Raw genomic sequence first — 19,871 nt, 5'->3', positions numbered from 1 at the left:
GTGTACTGCACTGCATAAAAGTTTTTGGTAGTTTTTCATGTTTATTGCTGACTACTTTACGATCTGTAATTGGTTTTGTTGAATCATCAGTGTTTTTTCATTTGTTTGTGGCAATAACCAAAAGAGATTCAAACTATTTTAGCTTCAAAGTAAACCATAATTAAGCAATGTTGTTAATCAATCTAACTCAGAAGAGATATTCAAATAAACTTTATTGAATAAAGATTATATTTTAGTGGAAATAAACATAAAACCTTACTTACTGTTATAAATATACCATCATGACATATTACAGTAATTAAACCAAACTTGCCCCCTTTCCATGCCCTCTTCGATTAATGTGAACAATGCAGCTAGTCACCCTTCTTTACCATGGCATCGAAGTCCGGTGTCACTCTTGTTATAGAAATCCGCAATACCAAGCTGAGATGCTGGTCAATTAACTGGGATCTTTAGTGAAATTTGTTGTAATTCAGCAGGGAAAATGTTTGTTTGCAAACATACATGGAGCCAAACAAAACGAGGATTTTCTGTGCCACCTTGTGGATATTTGGGAACTTTGTTTCACTGAAGGAGGCATAAAACTCATCCAGTTTTTCTGAATTGTACTTTTCCTTCAAGGTGAAACCGCACTGGAGATCAGTGAGCTCCAATTGTAATTCTTGCAGGGCTTTCTCTACTGTCTTCTCTTTCTTCTCAAAGTCAGAGAATCAATGAGAAAATTCTCCATGCAAGTCACTTAAAATTTTGCTGTACTTTTCTGTTTGCTATGGCAACACTTCCAAGTATTTCAGTGCTGGAAAGTGAGCGAACACTCTGTCCTTAATTTGTTTTGAAAACAAGACTAACTTGACTTTGAAAGCTGTCGCACTAGAATACAATTCGTGTACAAACACATTCTTTCCTTGCAGCTTCATATTAAGTTCACTTAAATGTGCCTAGATATCCATGCCAAAAGCGGGGTTGCACACCCAATTTGAATTTTTTAATTCAGGGAAATCATCCCCCCCCCCCGCATCCCAGAAAGTGTGAATTTCATCTCTGAGCTCCCACCTGCTGAAATTCCTTTCCTAGGCTGAGCCAGTGGACATCTGTATGATAAAGTAAGTCTAGTGTTTCAGCATCAAGTGTCTTCAAGAAGGGAATTGAATTACCGATTAAGTCCCCTCGCTCTTATATAGTTCACTGTTTCACTACTGTGCGAACAACATGATCGATGTCCAGGACATTTTTGCAGAGGGCCTCTGATGTATTTATATACAGTGCAGAAGAAATCACCTCTTATCAGGATCGTTGTGTCTTTTTACTTGTCCTGATTCTTTTAAAGTCCTATGTTTCCCCAGTTAAATTTGGTTACATGCCAGTTTACTCCAGGGGAGCTTCGGATGGTCAAAGCAGCCAGATGCCTCTTGTATAAATCTGATCCCTTAGTGTGTGTTTCAGGATTCCATGATAAAAATTCCTCTGGATTTTCAAATTTGTCATCAATTCCTCTGACAAACAATCAATAATTGTGCTGTGTCCTATGCCAGTGCTGTCATCGGGGCTAATTAAAACAACGTAAAGCCCTGTGCTTCTTGTTCAACTCAGAAGCCAAATGTTCATCAATCACTTCTATGCGCAGGTAACAGTTCTTTTTAACAAACTAATGTTTTCAAATTTGTTTGGTATTCCGATCACAGCATGCCAGCAACAACAACCATGCATCTTTCAGAGCTCCCCTCAGCAAAAGCTTATTTTGTTAGCGATTTTAAACCCAGAGCATAATTGCCTTTGTAATGGCTTCCTGAACTGTAGCTTGTCGCACATAAATATTTTGCTGAACTTTTAAGTTGGTGGGAAGTTTCTCAGCTTGTCTTACCTTTTTCTCATTTGTAAAATGCTGCCATAATAGGATGTTCCCATTGAAAAATGGAGATTCAAATTGTACTGTTTGAATACTCCAATGCTCTCCTGACAAATCAGAATAAAACTTCAAGTTCATGTTTGTGAAAAATATTTTGCATTCCATTTTTTGTTGAAAACCCAACATCACTGTCCAATGTATTTTTTGTGCAGCACTCATTTTTGAAAGGAAAAGAAAACTTAACTACTACCCTATTTCAAACTGCTGTTTTACAGATTGCTGCACTCGTGCAGGGCCTCATTGCAAAAGAGCTGCAATGGCAACTATAGTATATATATTTTTTTTTACATCAGAAAAGACATGCGGTGCCAGGGGCATAGCTATGGGTGAGCCTGGGGTTGGCCATAGCCCACCCATTACCAGGTCCACCATCACTTGTTCCACTCTGCATGTGGTGCTCCAGCCAGGGAATAGATTGGGGGCTTGCCCTGCTCTCCCGAGCTCCTCAAGCCCCAGTCCCTCCTCCCAGTGGGAGAACCAGAGTAGAGGAAGGCCTCGACGGACCTCAAGGGCCAGATTAAAGCTGACAGGCGGACAAGCCCATGGGCCGTAGGTTGTCCACCCCAGTCCTAGCTACACATTGTTCCTCTTGCCCAAATGCCTGATGTAAGAGTTACTGCATTTGTAGGTGTATCAAAAGATTCTATCCATGTGGCTTTATCTGGTTATTATCTTTGCTTCTGTTTATATTTTAGGGCATGATCCTTGAGAGTTTTGGGTGTAAAGTTTCAGAAGTGCCCAGCTTGAGACACTTTAAAGGGGCCTGATAGTATTTTAGCACTTTTTGAAAAAAATATAGGCCTTGGACCTTCTTCCATTTGTCAGTGCATCCTGTTCCAAGATGTGCACTAGTTTCATTCCATCACCTACTTACTTTCTGTCTGTCTGGGAAGAATGATGTGCTAACAAAATATGTTCACGGTGGTCTTTGAAAGATGGTTTAAAGTGGTATGATGCAGATGGTTATGACCCCTGCCACTTTAATTGAAAAACTAGAAAGCAATGCTGTCTACAGATTTAAACAAAATAGTGAGGAGGAGATATCCATGGAGGAGAGCCAAGTTTCGGATTTCATCTGAGGCTTTTCATTACTGGTTAATATGGGATGCTTAGCTTAGAGGTGATACTCCCGGGAAGTTTTAAATGCTGATTCTGGCTTATGCTTCTAATCTTGTCAACTCTAGGATCACTTAAAAGCAAACTTTCCAACTGGTGAAAAGCTGATGTCAAAGTACTCTTCATAGCTTACCAAATATTTTCACTGTTCATATTAATCCAACTATTTCCTCACTTTTCCCCTCCATGATGCATGTATTCATGTGCATACATTTCTCCTGTTCTAGGGCTGTCTGAGCTGTGAGACAATGGCTCTTTTCAAGAAAACTGCATTGAAGCACTAGTTGTGAGACTGCTCCATGCTTCTGTCTACATATCTTTTCCATATTGTTGACAGGCATGTGGGGTAAAGGATGAGTCAGGGTCTCGCACTAGGAGTTCCAGAAGGCTGGAGATTGGCCAATAGTCAAGTAGAGGTGGAGAAAAAAGCCTCCATTCAGTATGGAACAGCCAGCCAAGTTGTGGAGTAGAATTCTCTCCTTTAAGCAGGCTTCAGTGCATGATGCCTATGACAGGACACTGAACTCTTAACGCCTTCTGAGCCTACCCTTCATAGGCCACTCCTGTCTCTGATGGCTCTTGAATCATCTCCTCTAGCCTCCTCACCAATACAGAAGCCTCCTGCAGTAAATTCTTGAATGCTTTAAGTGACTCCCTTGATTTATGTGAAATTAATGCTAACCTTCTAGGCATTATGATTACCAGTCATAATGTCAGACACTGTGAATTACTACTTAACATTTGTGCGCTTGTTCAGAAATGTAATTAAATCTTTGTTACAATAAATTAGGCTGTTCTCCTTTTGCATTGTGGATTTTCTGGGAAAAGGTCCAAAGTTTCAATATTTCCTACTTTTAGTGAGCAATGGAAGTGTTTTAACAACTTGAGGGTGTCAGAAGGTTTTTGATAACTCACTTTCTCTTCTCTTTCCAGTGGGTAATCATGGATACGACAACGTCCTACCAGAAATGCACCCAATCTTCTTGGCCTATGGTCCTGCCTTTAGAAAGAATACCACGAAAGAAGCCATGAGTCTCACAGATCTGTATCCCTTGTTATGCCATCTGCTTGGTATCAGTTCATTGCCAAACAACGGGTCATTCAGCAATGTGGAAGATTTGCTTCTTATGGAAGTTCCAAGAGACCAGAATCCGAGATATTATGCACAGGAGTCCTATGCCTACTTTATAGGAGTTTTTCTTGGTAGCATTCTTGTTGTTGTTTTTCTTCTTGTTTTTATTAAACACATAACCCAGAGCCACCTACCTAGCATGCAGGTACAACACACTGAAATTTCCCAGCCGTTACTACAAGGGTAATATTACTTTCCAATGAAGGCGCTTTAATAAAAACAATGAAAAGTTATTCTAGGTATTTTGAGCTTAAAAGAAGTTTTCCTAGAAATTAGGTGAGGAAATCTGCAAAAATAAATGCACATGGTTCACTAGAGTAAATATGTAACAGATGCATACAGTGAGAGCATGTTTCTGTTGCATCATATAACCACTTGATTTTTCAGGGGTTAAAAACCCCTCTAGATAACACTGGAAGGATATGTATATAGATATTTAGTACCTTTAAACCCATGGATACCTCATTTTAAGCTAATATTGGGAAATAGAAATCATTTTAGATTCACTAAGTTCTTTGTCTTTATCTTCTGGATTTAAACAAAAATCTATTTAGGTTAAGAAAAGAGTGTAAGGGATCCACAGTGGAAGAATGGGCAGATTAAATCTATACTATCCAAAATGCTCTGATTTTGTGCATTCAATATAAATATCACTAGAATGTTTGTACAAGTTGCAAAGCCATGTATGTCTCTGAATTCTCTCTCTGAATTATAGCAACTAAAATACATACCTTGATATATTCCAATGTTGTTTACTATAATAATCAGTCAGCATTAAATTTATTTGAACTGCTATTTGGTTAAAAAGTTTAAGGCTTCGATGAACTAAAATATTCAATAATGAAGTGAAGTAGGAAAAAACATCATAACTAACAAGAACCTACATGGGTCTGTATCATGCCAGGAATACTGAGCTGAATTATCAAAAGGATGCTATCTCATGGAAGTAATAGACAACAAAATATTGGACACAACAGGCCAAATCTCCCTGCACCCCCCGCCCCAGTTTAAGCAGCAGTGATTCCACTGATGCCAGTGGAGTTGAGCCCCTATCAGTTAGCTGTGAGTTTGACTGCCCTTTTTAAATAATATATCTTTGCAAGGGCGGGATATGTAGGGCTTTCTTTGCAGCCATAGGGCAATCTGCATCACATTGTTTGCAGACAGGAATCTGGAAAGTTTCCACAGAAACTATACTGATGCAGTGAATATTGCTCAGGAGTGATGTGGCAATGAGACCCTCTCTCATTCAAGATCTATTGTAATTCTAAGTTCTTAAAGAATTTTGCTAGTTTTTATGTGTAAACAATTTTTTGTCTGAATTGTAAAGGGTGGCTTTTGCTTGAAAGTGGATCAGACAGGATATAATTTAGCAGGAATTCTTCCTTAATGCAACTTGTGTAGCAACAAAATTTGCTTGTGAGCTGTAATCATAATTCTGCTGCTGTAGCAGACATCTTTATAGTTGAAATAGGTGATTGTGCATTTTGGTCTTTAATTGTAGCAGGCAGTGTTGTGCATTTCTAAATTGAGTTATATGACCCACAGAAGGCTGGTGTTTCATGGACTGTGGCTTATTGTCAAATTGGGGTGGGCAAGAATACTGAAACTGAGTTGGTAGTCACAGAATTCAGTTTCAAAACTCAGCATTGTATATAACTTAATCTGACTCATGTCTGTGAAATTCTGTTGTAATTGTCCTGGGGAGCATGTGCTATTGCTCCATCTCCATCTTTGCTTAGGGGTCAAGGAAAATCACCCTGTGGCCATAATGCCTGTAATGTAAAGCTGCCTGTTGCTAGAGAAGCCCACATCCTGTTTTTAGTGTCAGATGATGACAAAAGTAGACTAGACAGTAGACTTTCAATCTTAGTTCATCAGACAATTCTAAAACAGGTGAAAATGATGTTCACAGTAGTGGTTAAGACCTTGAAGCTCAGAGCAGATGAACCTAGATTAAAATCAGGCTACCAGTAAACTTTACTAACAAAGGTCAGGATCCACTGCAATCTTTACTTTGGCAATCTTGTACTCAGGAATTGGTGGAAAGTATTTTGGTTGGATAGTAAGGGGAGATGTTTTGTATAAAATCTCTACCTTTTCTGATCTTAGTAACCTATATGCAATAATTCTCTCAGATCAATTGAATAAATGTATTCAAATTCAGAACTGAGAACTACAATCTGACAGCGCTTCCTGCATTGCAGAAGCCTAGATAATCTTCCCTTACTCTGTCCATTTTCAGTAGCTTCTTCATTCAAGCTCTGTCTCCTCATCCCCATGACCTTTGTCTATCCTGCATGAAATTTTTAATACCATGTGATCTTTCTTTGCACAATTGAATAGTTATTTTCTCTCAACGTGGCAGGGACCTTAATGTGGCTTTTTAGCAAATGCCACAGTGAGCAAGTAAATTATATCCTTAACAGTGTAGTAAGCACTTGCAATTTGTTTTTATATCAGGTTAAAAGTTGTATATTCAGTCTGTTAAGCAATTTACTGATTTAGGGAAAAAAGTTCAGTACATCTGTCAACAGTAACATTTGTACTCAGAATTCCTATATCTAAACATACAGTTTAGTGAAGAGCAATGTGTTCTAAGAGAAAATTTTGTATTTGTGAGTCAATACCCCCAGGAAAAAGGGATTTTGCTAGTCACAAAACCTGTTTAAGTTAAAGCATGCACTGTACTGTAAAAATAACTGACAGGTTTTGAAGGAGGAGCTGTGTGTTCAGCTGTTAGTTTGATTTTTATATCCCTACAAGCTAAAAACTGTCTTTGTTTTCATGTTTTGTTTTAGTGTAAATAAACTTTGTCTATTGTTTAGGAATAGTTGCAGGACACCTAATGTTAGTTATGTTTACAAATGAACAAGCCTAAACCTGTAAGCACAAGAAATAGTACCATGGGAGAGATGTGATAGATGTTCCAGCCCATGCTCTTTGAAAGGGCACAGGGTGTGATGCGTGTGCCTTTTGAGTACTTTAAGATTGCACGTGACTGAGTTAGTGGAAGCTGGGGTTAAAATACATTGCAACTGTGAGTTCAGAAAATTGGAAAGCTTGCACTGTTAAACAAAACACACTAAAATTTGTCATACTTTGACTCTAGTCAAGAATGTTCTTTCCTGTCTGTGCTTGCAAACTCATAATTTTGCCAGTGCTAGTAGTATTCAATTCATAACTAAGATTGTTGAAACCTGAAACTTGTAACAGTTTTATGAAAAGATTTAATAGGCATCCGTTTTAATTACTGAAATAATTACAACGGTAAATAGTAAAGAAACATGGGGGAGTTCTGGTTTCATAAATTGAATGTGAGCAAACTTAAGGGTCTGGGATATCATGAAACTGTAAGGCCTCACATGTATTCATCTTTTTATTTTGATATATGCAACTTAACTGTCTTAAAGGTATTTTCTGGCTGAGTTAACAATTACTCCTATTCCTGTCTTTAAACTACTTTGGAGAGAAGTAAGATGGATGAGGTAATATCTCTTATTAGATGAACTTCTGCAAGTGAAAAGTTTCATGTATGCTAAGGAAATCACTCAGTTGAAGCACCAGAATGACTGATTTAATTCTTCCTTTATTCTGCTTCATATAGGGTATCGCCATCTCAAGTTTTTAGCATAATTCAGATGCAGATTTCCAATTAATACTCAAGCTTAGGTCATGATCATCTCAAATCCCATTGTGAAATATATTCTTCAATGCATATTACAAAAGATGTGGCTTTATACCATCTATTGCCAGAAGAGAGAAAATTCCAGAAACAGGATGCCTGATGAAGAAGGTACTACCACAATGCCCCTCCGTGGCAAGGTAGCTCCAGTTTTAGACATCTCTGCTGGTCTCATCTAAGGCATAGGAGCTGGGGCAAAACTGTTTTCTAGATAACCAGATCCCATAGCACTCAAGGGCAACTCTAACCAATCCTACTGTCCTCATACTGTGCCAAAAGAAGCTGGCAGTTTAACAGCATGGAGAACTTAGTTTGTCTAATGGTAGAAGATCTGCCAGTGCACTTAATGCAGTTTTTACCCAAAACCCATGTCTAAAACCAATTGAGGATTTAAGCAGTCTGAGGACTCAACTAGCCAGCTTATATGTGCTGCAACCTTCTCCAATATGGGATATTCTACATGTTACTGTCTAAAACTGGCATCAGCTGCTGCTTTAAGGACAGGGGGAGGCATTGATGGTTACTTAGTACCTGGGCTCTTCAAGCTCTCACCCACCCTCACCAGCCTGAGCCCTTCCTACTCCTAGCCCAGGCTGGTAACTGATGTGTGCCTCCTCTCCCTGCACAGGCATTTGCTTTTGGAGATAAAGATCATAGTCTGCATTAACTGGGAAATGCTATCATGTGCCATAACAGCAAAAGCTGTATCAGTTCCAAAGCAATGAACAACATGCCATGTTTTTTGCTTAGAAAAAAATAGTTTAGAACACTTTCTAAAATTTTTTACATATGTAAAATGTTTTCACAGAAACCAAAACCATACAATCAAAATATAAATATTTCACAATGTTAAGGCACTAGCCATTTAAAAAGTCTGATCTTAAGCACATATATACACACACGTGACATTCTAAATTCCCTTTATTTTTCATTCTTTCTACCCCTGGAAAACTGGATGCAGCTCCCTTTAGAGCTACCAATGCCACTGAGTATCAGCAAGAGCAAAACTCAGCACTTTGAGCTCATTCTTCAAACCCTGATCAGCAGCCTGGGGGTGAAGTGGCATATAGCAAATCATACTGCATCGTTAAAAGGTTCAGTAGTTTTCAGATAATACCGTTAGTTTACAACAGAACTTTAAAGTTGTGTTAATAAGTTTAGATACAAAAAGATACCATAGGCATAAGATAAAGTCCATTGGTTTTTCATATCCTTACCTCACCGCTAAACTCAAGTTTTTCTTCATGTGTTAACCAGAGAAAGCTTATCCTGAAGTGAGGGGTCCCCATTTAAAAAAAAAAGTAATCCTAAACTTGGGTTTTGTTTTGTTTTTTAAAGTGTATATGAATGGTAGGTAGGGATGTATTTGAGAAATGTTTTCCTATTCTTCTCTAATAGTACTTTGTACTTCAAGACTGCCACCTGAGAATCTCAAAACATTTCACAAACCAGCTCACTATTAGTCATTCCAGTTCTATAGACGAAGAAACTCTGGTGGAGAAAAGTCAACTGACTTGCACAAGGCCATGCAGAAAGTCAGAAGTGGGACAAGAAGCTCGATATCCATAAACCCAGTTCTGTACTTTAAAATTATACCACCACCTAGTTTAAAAAAAGGACCATGGTACAATTTGACTTATATTTGCAGGAGAGAACTGCCACTAGTGCTGAATTTCTATTGCTAGTTCATTTATATACAAGAAATTGAAATCATTGTTTCCAAGAACAATCAATATACCCCAGCCAGAGAACCACTAATTTTAAAAGTAAGACGCAGGACAGATTTTTCCAACCGATACAGGAGTGCAAGAATTGTAAGAGATCACTGCTATTAAATTTTATACAAAATGCAGCCAGTTTCACTCACAAATGTTAAAGTTCAGACTCCTAGCCTAGTTTATAACTGATTTTATTTTACAAGTGTGTAAATACCCAAATGCAAAACAGCTTTGTCTTGTTAAATACCTTTTCCAGTAGGCAACACAGGATCCTTTCAGTGTAGATTTTGTGAATCTTGTGCCATTGAATTGTTAGTCAAGATGCAGAGGCAAACAGTTCAACGGGTTTTTGTCTGTACATCTTAGGCAATTTTAAATGAGTACTGTTTAAAGTGCATTATAGAATGATCAGCAAACTTGCAGATTAAACATACCACTTACTTCCAGACCCTAATATCTATGTAGTAGTGAGATTAAGACTTCCTACATCTGCTATCCAATTAAGGGATCATCATCCTCTTGTAGCTGAAGTCGGGAAAATGGACGTGGAGAGGACACTCTATTCTTCATGATTATTATAAGGCAGGTCAGAGTAGTTAACACTAGGAGGACACCTACAACTATTCCAATTGCTTCAGGGAGATTTATGCACCACTGGTCAACTAACAAGCACTTGATGTTACTAAAGGTTCCATTATTGGGCTGAGGTTTTAATCCGAGGATGTAACACATCATTGGGTAGATATCAACATTATTTATTGTGTTTTGCTTGTAGCCTTTGTGAAAAGCAGGCCCATGAGCAGCCAGGAATGGATGCATGCTTGGGAGAGCATTGTCATAGCCGTGGTCACCTACTAAAAAGGAGAAATGCAAAGTTAATAAACAAATATAAAATTAATGTTGTAAACTAAGTTGCTTACAAACTTTGTCAGCTATGATATTAACTTTTTTTAAAAGAACGGACAATAATGCAACACCTGTACTAATGCCTGAAAGCCACAAGAATATTTCAATAGCAAAGTTTCCTATTTAAAAATTAACAGGGCACTTTGCTGGAGTTTCTTTGGATTAGAACACAATCTCTATATTCCCCCAGAAATGTGAATCCAGGCAAAAGATTTGAATTATGAAAGTGACTGTCACTGTCTATGATATGATAGGTTTGTAGCCAGATTTGTTCGTTAAAGTGGTCAAGGTAGGTAAGTGTACAAATTCAGTGATTCAGCAATAGTTAAGAGGCACTTTAACTTCTAGTTCACATATAGGACATGCAGCAATTTGTGGGTTTAAAAAAAGTCATTGCAGTAAAAATCCATTGAAGACAAACTATATTGTAACTTTTAGGATTCTAGCAGTATGGAAAGCAGTAGGGTAGTTTTTGCGGGGGTTTTTGTTAAGAGTAAACAATCTTGTTTTTCTCTAGGATAAACTCCAGAGTAGGACATTATTTTGAATGCAAACAAACAGCAACAAGCAACAACTAATCAGCATAGAAACCAAACATCTTCCTTGTGTCCTGCTATGACAGCTGTACTTTACTGGGCCACTCATGTTGTTGGTTCATGGACTGAAATGTTCAGGACCAACAGCTGGCCTCTTTTGTGCACGTGGAACCCATTTCTAGTAGTCTGCCAGGCTCAGAATTTGAAGAGTTTCAGGATGCAGAGTAGAAGCACTCTTGAATTTGGCCTTTATCTGCTGATCACTCTAGCAGCAGGGAATAGTGGGTTTTTTTTATAGCAACTATTCTAAAGACACTTTAAACTTGTATGAGATGCCAACACAATGGTTACTGTTGGCATATTAAATACATTGTTTCTTTCCACAGTCAACAATTAATCTGTGAGACTCCGGACTAGGTGTCTGTGAAAGACTGAAAACTGAACACAATTCAGCTATAGATACACAGATTTCCAAAGAGGTCCATGCCTCCATTTGAAATTTCCAAATGGGGTCCACAAATGAAAAGGATTGAGAACTGGTGACAGGAAAAAGTTTTTTTTGTAATATTCTTTTATGACAGACCATTCAAAAGGCTAGATATAGAGTCAGAAATAGCACTAACACTGAAAGCTATGTTTGTGATCAGCAAAACAGATCACAAAACATATGGGGTTTCCATCTCTTATTGTATTGTATACGTATAGATGTAAAAAGCTTAGACAGCTACTTATTGTGACTGGTCAGTTCTAAGAGTTTGCAGCACTTTAGCTTGGATAGATTCAGTCTCCATACACACTAGAGTCCTCATCCAAGGTTTCTTCACGATCTGAGTAACCCAACAAATTACCCATCAGACAGAGCCTTTGCAAATATCCTGTATATATCCAATTCTTGGCAGCAGTTTGTCCAAAGAGCATTTTTTAGAATATTAATTCAGGATTTTGAAATGGGATTTTGTGATTTACATGATCTCATGATCTAGTGACAGTCTCCAGTAAGATTATTTTGTTTAGCGATTTTGTAATGTCAGTGTTGGAATAAATCATAAATAACTTACCAATTGCATGCTTTTGTTTAAAGCTAAACTTATCTTTTGCTTCTGTTGCTAGAAACTGGAATGGTGGTAGTGGTATTAGTAGAAAAACAAAGCAACATTAGAAAAATGGGGGACTCTCCATTCACTACTCCATTAAGATGCCAATTGTGCACTCAAAAGATATACATGGTAAAACATTCATATCTACTATAGTTAAGTGCACAGTTTTTGGCTGTCTGGTGAGCCGACACCCCTCCCGAAACACTGCAGGCCAGTCGCAGCGACGTTAAAATCGGTTTAATGGCCCGATAAGACCGATTAACCTGTATCGCTTCACCCACGACGTCCGCATTAATATAGCGTTACACGCTCCTTCACATTCGATTCGGAACTCTCCAAACGAGAGGAGTAGGCTAAATTTCGATATGCTATAACGTCGGATAGCGTCATGTGTGGACGAAATCCACAGTTATGGCCTCCGGGCGGGCATCCAGAGTGCACACGAAACCGCGTCTGGAAACAGCAATCTGAACTCGGATGCAGCGGCAGGAAACAGGAAAAGCCCCGCGAACTTTGAATTACATTTCTGCGTGCCCAGCGTGGAAGCCTTGATCAGCACGGGCGGCGATGCAGTTGAAATCGAAAAAGAGCTCCACAGAGCCGCCGGGAATACAGGTCGATCGCTGTATGGGGAGACCCACTTGTATCCAGCTCCGTACAGAACAAATGCCAAACGCTTGAAGAAAAAATCAGAGACACATGCGCTGTGTGACAAGCGTAACAGAAGCCCAGAGACTCAAAAATGGACGCCTCATCGAAGGGAGGAGGGTACTGAGGATCCAGCTATCCCACAGTCCACAGCAGTCCCTGAAAATTAGTTCATCTGGCTGAGCTCCGTCGTCAGTCAAAACACAGTGCTGGCGTGGTTCAGGAGCAGCTCCTCAGACTTACTCCACCTCACCACCACTGGAAAAAAAAAAAAGGAAAGATTGCTGTGCCTGCGTTTGCTCAATGCACTCCGCGAAAACAGGCGCGCAAAGTTCGCGACCTCACAAAGGGAGGGGTGAGGCGGTACCTGCAGACCACCGGAGCAGTTTTCCTGCCCCATCAGGCACTGTTCCCAACACGGAAGTGGAACAGGATAAGCTGAGAACAGCTAACGCCACAGTGCACCGCTCCTGAAATGCATGGCGCTTGACCCATGAGACGCGAAACAATCGATTTCGGGATCCCACTGTGGACGCGCTAAACCGATTTTATTAGATCTGTTTTGTAATATCGGTTTAAGCTAATTCGAAATAATCGTGCAGTGTAGACGTACCCCGAGTCAGCTCAGAGCTCTTGGGTTCCCCTTTAGAAGAGATTCATGCCTTCCAATGATAATATACTGTTACCTCCAATATGAAAGGAACACAGGACAGCTTTATATCCTATGCAACAATATGGATGAAACTGGGAATGTGATGGCAGTGCAGATCAATATTAAGTTAAAAGTTATTCTCTATAGACAATCACTTGTTACAGTCAGATTCATCAAGGAGATAGATGGCGGTGGCAATGTTCCAGAGCACTAAGAATTATCATGAAATGTACTACTTATGACTTAAGATAAGAGAACTGGTTTCTCTGCAGCAGCAAGCTTATTTTCCCTTTTCTGTTTACCCAAATATACAGAACATAGACACTTTGCTTTCACTACATCTGATTTTCAAAATATTGGTCTAAATTCTCTATCAATAACTTGTGGCTACTGTAACCATTGTCACTGCAGATATATTCATACAAACCTAGTGGTGGTATAACTTTGTACTCTGAAACCCTTCCTATTTGTTTTATTTGCTTGTCATTTTGTGTAACCCAGTGCTTATGAGTTTTTGTAATGTGCATGGGACTCTTTTTGATCATTGATAGTACCTGAGGATCCTAACAATAGAAATAAAAGTTCAACAACATAAGCCACTAGGAGCATGAAGGATGAAAAATACTTACATTTTGTAAGTGACCCATTTTGTACAATTGTCCAGCCCTCATCCGCAACCAGAATTATGGGTTGAATGCGCTTATTGTGATGGTAATGAAACCTGTCTGGAATCTCTTCTTTAAGATACACCTTCATGGAAGTGCTGCAGTTTTTCAGTAAGTTATATACATACTTTTTGTCTGCAAAGAAAATAGCATATGAAATAGCAACTATTCAGTTATGTAGCTTGTCCATTTACTGTCATTATCCATAAGCAAACTTTTAAAATATTTTTTTGAAGCTAAATGAGAGGGGGTGTCACCTAGGTACTCGATTGATTACTGAGCCGATCCGTGTTTGTCACCATTTGTTTCTGCTGTAACTGTGTTCATCTTCAAAGCTCTAATGGCCTCTCAGGTTTTGTTGTGGACAGAATGAAAGTTGAGGTACAAATATAATTTCTCTCTAACATTCAATAATCACAGATAAACTGGATTATTTTTTAATATAAAAGTAACACTGCATTAAAGTCAGTCAGGTTTTTCTGATCATTTTTCCATCAACCACATCAATTCTAGCCCTATTTTGGTAGTCATCAAAAAGTGCTAATCTTCAGTCATGACCCTAAAACGGCATTAGGGAGTCCAGCTTTCATATAGCATTGGTTTTAGTTCTATCAGTTTAAGACTTGACCAGTGAAATCAGGCTGTAATTGAAGGGGGATGAAAGAAGCAAAATGATAATCAAAATGATTTGGTTTAATAAGTTATAAAACCCTAAACCTCAGATCAGTATAATTTTCAGTCCCCAGTGAAGTTACTTACACAGTGCTCATTATTGTGATATAACTGAGTAACTGACAGGGTGAGCAAAAGGAGGAAAAGCATGAATAGAGTCCAAGCCCAGAAGGGACCATTGATCACCTAATCTGATCTCCCCTATAACACAGGCCATAGAACTTCAAAAAAAAAAAAAAAATTGAGAGCATATTATGATTTAAAGGTTTGCAGTGATGGAGAATCCACAACTATTTTAGAATAAGCCACACTAGAGTCCTCATTAACATGCAAAGGTATACAGCATGCAGGGTAAATATTAGCTATTCAACAAGTGCTCTTCATTACCAGAGCCCAGTTATTTTTAAGTAACCAGTTACCCCTAATTTAATTTATTCATTAATCCATTATTTTCTATCTAAACAGTGCAACACGAACTGGATTGTCTTCCCAACTCCTGTGAGTAATACACCACAAGGGAAATTTCCAGCAAGAAAGGAGACAAAGTTTAACACTTTCTCGGTATTAAACTGAAAAATATACATACTGTTTTTTGGCAGTATTGCAGCAACTGGTGTCGTGTCCACTAGAGTGTAGTTACCACGGCCAATGCAGTCATCCAGTTTAATCAGCTTGTGTGGGAAACACTGGGTCATTCCATGATCACTTGTAATTATGACATTAATGTTCTCCCACAATCCCAATGCCTTGAGTTTATAAATAAGTGAACCAATCTGATTATCCACTTGTTCTAACACTTTTCTCATGTTTTCTTTATCTCCTGGTCCATATTTATGCCCACTTGCATCTGGTTCTTCCCAATAGAGTGTAGCAAAAGTAACTGGTGGGCTAGAGTTGTTCAGCCACATAGTAATGTTCTCCATTCTCTCTTCAAATGTTACTGAATGATTATACTTCATAAAAAAGTGAGGTACTGTGTTGTTAATTTTTACATCAGTACCAGGCCACATTGCAGCAGCACTTCTTGTATTCTCTTGCTGCTGATTTGTCACCCAAATAGGAGTTGCCTCGTTCCACCAGAAAGGATCTGTATCATTATGCTCTGAAAACTTCTTCTTTGTATCTTCGTCATACATTGTGTTAGCCACAATGCCATGGCTTTCTTCATATAAGCCTGTCACTATGCTGTAATGGTTTGGGAAAGTTTTTGTAATAAAAGCATTTGTAACATGTTCTACCAACACACCATCCTCAATAAACTCCTGGAGATGAGGAAGTCTATAGTTTTTCAGATAGTCAGCCCTGAAACCATCAAAAGACACCAGGAGTATTGAATTGTAGTTAGCATTTCCACCATAACAGGCTAGAATTCCAGAAAGAAAGAGTGTTAACATTAATTTCATTACGGACAACATTTCAAAGTGTTCCCAGCAGCCAATCTGATGTACCTGAAAAATTAAAAAGATTTTATTATACATGCAATCTAAAATGTGTTACACTGTAGATGGCTTAGGTAGCTATGTTAAATATTTAAAAATTTTCACATCTTTCCAGAGAAGATTTTAACTGTGAGCTCACTACTAGCCCAATCTTGGATTCACTGAAGTCAATGGTAAAATTTCCATTGACATCAATAGCAGCAGAATTGGCCCCAGTTGTTTAGGTAAACACGTGACCAATTTAACTTTTCACTTCATAAATTCTATTAATTATAGACTAGTCATTCTAACTTTGATACTTGGAAAGATAGTGGAACAAGTTATTAAACACTCATTTTGTAATCGTCTAGATCAGGGGTTCTCAAACTGGGGGTCAGGACCCCTCGGGGGGGGTCATGAGGTTATTACCTGGGGGGCTGCAAGCTGTCAGCCTCCACCCTAAACCCTGCTTTGCATNTCCCCAGTGAAGTTACTTACACAGTGCTCATTATTGTGATATAACTGAGTAACTGACAGGGTGAGCAAAAGGAGGAAAAGCATGAATAGAGTCCAAGCCCAGAAGGGACCATTGATCACCTAATCTGATCTCCCCTATAACACAGGCCATAGAACTTCAAAAAAAAAAAAAAAATTGAGAGCATATTATGATTTAAAGGTTTGCAGTGATGGAGAATCCACAACTATTTTAGAATAAGCCACACTAGAGTCCTCATTAACATGCAAAGGTATACAGCATGCAGGGTAAATATTAGCTATTCAACAAGTGCTCTTCATTACCAGAGCCCAGTTATTTTTAAGTAACCAGTTACCCCTAATTTAATTTATTCATTAATCCATTATTTTCTATCTAAACAGTGCAACACGAACTGGATTGTCTTCCCAACTCCTGTGAGTAATACACCACAAGGGAAATTTCCAGCAAGAAAGGAGACAAAGTTTAACACTTTCTCGGTATTAAACTGAAAAATATACATACTGTTTTTTGGCAGTATTGCAGCAACTGGTGTCGTGTCCACTAGAGTGTAGTTACCACGGCCAATGCAGTCATCCAGTTTAATCAGCTTGTGTGGGAAACACTGGGTCATTCCATGATCACTTGTAATTATGACATTAATGTTCTCCCACAATCCCAATGCCTTGAGTTTATAAATAAGTGAACCAATCTGATTATCCACTTGTTCTAACACTTTTCTCATGTTTTCTTTATCTCCTGGTCCATATTTATGCCCACTTGCATCTGGTTCTTCCCAATAGAGTGTAGCAAAAGTAACTGGTGGGCTAGAGTTGTTCAGCCACATAGTAATGTTCTCCATTCTCTCTTCAAATGTTACTGAATGATTATACTTCATAAAAAAGTGAGGTACTGTGTTGTTAATTTTTACATCAGTACCAGGCCACATTGCAGCAGCACTTCTTGTATTCTCTTGCTGCTGATTTGTCACCCAAATAGGAGTTGCCTCGTTCCACCAGAAAGGATCTGTATCATTATGCTCTGAAAACTTCTTCTTTGTATCTTCGTCATACATTGTGTTAGCCACAATGCCATGGCTTTCTTCATATAAGCCTGTCACTATGCTGTAATGGTTTGGGAAAGTTTTTGTAATAAAAGCATTTGTAACATGTTCTACCAACACACCATCCTCAATAAACTCCTGGAGATGAGGAAGTCTATAGTTTTTCAGATAGTCAGCCCTGAAACCATCAAAAGACACCAGGAGTATTGAATTGTAGTTAGCATTTCCACCATAACAGGCTAGAATTCCAGAAAGAAAGAGTGTTAACATTAATTTCATTACGGACAACATTTCAAAGTGTTCCCAGCAGCCAATCTGATGTACCTGAAAAATTAAAAAGATTTTATTATACATGCAATCTAAAATGTGTTACACTGTAGATGGCTTAGGTAGCTATGTTAAATATTTAAAAATTTTCACATCTTTCCAGAGAAGATTTTAACTGTGAGCTCACTACTAGCCCAATCTTGGATTCACTGAAGTCAATGGTAAAATTTCCATTGACATCAATAGCAGCAGAATTGGCCCCAGTTGTTTAGGTAAACACGTGACCAATTTAACTTTTCACTTCATAAATTCTATTAATTATAGACTAGTCATTCTAACTTTGATACTTGGAAAGATAGTGGAACAAGTTATTAAACACTCATTTTGTAATCGTCTAGATCAGGGGTTCTCAAACTGGGGGTCAGGACCCCTCGGGGGGGGTCATGAGGTTATTACCTGGGGGGCTGCAAGCTGTCAGCCTCCACCCTAAACCCTGCTTTGCATTCAGCATTTATAATGGTGTTAAATATATAAAATATATTTTAAAAAAAGTGTTTTTAATTTATAAAGAGGTTTGCTATGTGAAAGGGGTCACCAGTACAAAAGGTTGAGAACTACTGATCTAGAGGATAATACAGCAATAGGGAACAGCTAACATGGATTTGTCAAGAACAAGTCATGCCAAACCAACCTAATTTCCTTCTTTGACATGGTTGCTGGCCTAGTGAATATGGATAAACAGTAGATGTGATACATCCTGATTTTAGTAGGGCTTTGACACAATCCCATATCATTCTCACAAACAAACCATGAAAACGTGGTCTATTAATGAAGTAATGATATTGTGGGTACACAACTCATTGAAAGACTGTACTCAAAGTCATTATCAATGACTCATCAAAATGGGATGATATATCTAGTGGGGTTCTGCAGGCATCCATTCTGGGTCCATTACTATTCAATATTTTCATTAATGATCTGGATAATGGAATGGAGAGTGTGGTTTTAAAATGTGCAGACACCACCAAGCTGGGAGGGCTTGCTAGCACTTTGGAGGACAGAATTAGGATCCAAGAGGACCTTGACAAATTAGAAAATTGGTCTCAAATTCACAAGTACTACAATTAGTAACAAAAAAAAAATTAAAATGCACAAACACACAATGGGGAATAACAGGCTATGCAGTAGTACTGCAGGGATCTGGAGATTGTAGTGGATCACATATTGAATATGAGGCAACAATGTGAGGCACTCGAGAAACAGGCTAATATTCTGAGATGTATTAACAGGAGTATTGTACATAAAATATAAAGTAATTGTCCCACTTTACTTGGCATTTGTGAGGCCTCCGCTAGAGTAGTACTGTGTCCAGCTTTGGGCATTGCAAAAACTGCAGAGGAGTCAAAAGAGCAATATAACTGATAAAAGGTTTAGAAAAATCAGGCCTATGAGGAAATTAATTATTGTTATTAAGGCTAAAAAACTGGGAATATTTAGTTTTGAGAAAAGAAGACAGAGTGGGAACTTCTTGAGAAACAGACATTTAATTTGTGGCAAGATGGGGTGTCAATCTATAGACTAACTGTGTGAACCACGCTGATGTCCACTAACAGTTTGCTAATGCACTTTGATCTAGTCCTCTTTGAAAACAGGACCAGATCAAAGCACATTAATGAATTGTTAATGCACATCAGTAGGGTTCACAGACAGTCCGCAGTAGGCTAGCGCTAGGTAGATTTGAACACCAGTTTGCAGAAAACTAATTGTTTGTGGACAAGACCTTGACTGCTGCACAGTAACACTGGGCTTGGCTACACTTGCAAGTTGCAGCGCTGGCGAGGGGGTTACAGCGCTGCAACTTAGCAGGTGTCTACACTTAAAAGCTCAGCCAGCGCTGCAACTCCCTGTTTGCAGCGCT

At 38.6% G+C, this 19,871-nt stretch overlaps 3 protein-coding genes and 1 long non-coding RNA gene across 5 annotated transcripts in view; 1 reads left to right on the top strand and 3 right to left on the bottom strand.

Annotated features, from left to right (window-relative positions):
* Positions 1 to 7,587, top strand: part of LOC116828704 (ectonucleotide pyrophosphatase/phosphodiesterase family member 5) — a 34,265-nt gene extending 26,678 nt beyond the window's left edge. Inside the window, exon 4 of the mRNA XM_032787114.2 lies at positions 3,956 to 7,587. Coding sequence (XP_032643005.1) covers positions 3,956 to 4,341 — 386 coding nt within the window. The 3' untranslated portion in view covers positions 4,342 to 7,587. The remainder of the gene's footprint in view (positions 1 to 3,955) is intronic.
* A 2,142-nt stretch (positions 7,588 to 9,729) lies between these two features.
* ENPP4 (ectonucleotide pyrophosphatase/phosphodiesterase 4) overlaps positions 9,730 to 19,871 on the bottom strand; it is a 16,007-nt gene continuing 5,865 nt past the window's right edge. The window contains exons 2-4 of one of the 2 annotated variants that reach the window (XM_075063620.1): positions 15,320 to 16,181; positions 14,026 to 14,196; positions 9,730 to 10,411 (exon numbers count right to left, since the gene is read on the bottom strand). In XM_075063620.1, coding sequence (XP_074919721.1) covers positions 10,050 to 10,411; positions 14,026 to 14,196; positions 15,320 to 16,148 — 1,362 coding nt within the window. In that variant the 5' untranslated portion in view covers positions 16,149 to 16,181 and the 3' untranslated portion in view covers positions 9,730 to 10,049. Of the gene's footprint in view, positions 10,412 to 14,025; positions 14,197 to 15,319; positions 16,280 to 19,871 lie in introns of those variants that run through there. The other variant, XM_032787110.2, reaches the window with a different exon arrangement.
* LOC142046547 (uncharacterized) lies at positions 10,945 to 13,412 on the bottom strand. The gene is made up of 2 exons (XR_012655474.1): positions 13,358 to 13,412; positions 10,945 to 12,300 (listed from the first exon to the last, which is right to left on the bottom strand). It is a non-coding gene; the product is annotated as an uncharacterized LOC142046547 (long non-coding RNA).
* LOC116828703 (bis(5'-adenosyl)-triphosphatase ENPP4) overlaps positions 16,718 to 19,871 on the bottom strand; it is an 8,953-nt gene continuing 5,799 nt past the window's right edge. The window contains exon 2 of the mRNA XM_075063622.1: positions 16,718 to 18,010. Coding sequence (XP_074919723.1) covers positions 17,009 to 17,977 — 969 coding nt within the window. The 5' untranslated portion in view covers positions 17,978 to 18,010 and the 3' untranslated portion in view covers positions 16,718 to 17,008. The remainder of the gene's footprint in view (positions 18,011 to 19,871) is intronic.

Source organism: Chelonoidis abingdonii, chromosome 3 (genome assembly GCF_003597395.2).
Source record: "Chelonoidis abingdonii isolate Lonesome George chromosome 3, CheloAbing_2.0, whole genome shotgun sequence".
NCBI classification, from domain to species: domain Eukaryota; kingdom Metazoa; phylum Chordata; order Testudines; family Testudinidae; genus Chelonoidis; species Chelonoidis abingdonii.
Note: the sequence above shows the minus strand (reverse complement) of the source record. Positions and strands in the feature narration are given on the sequence as shown.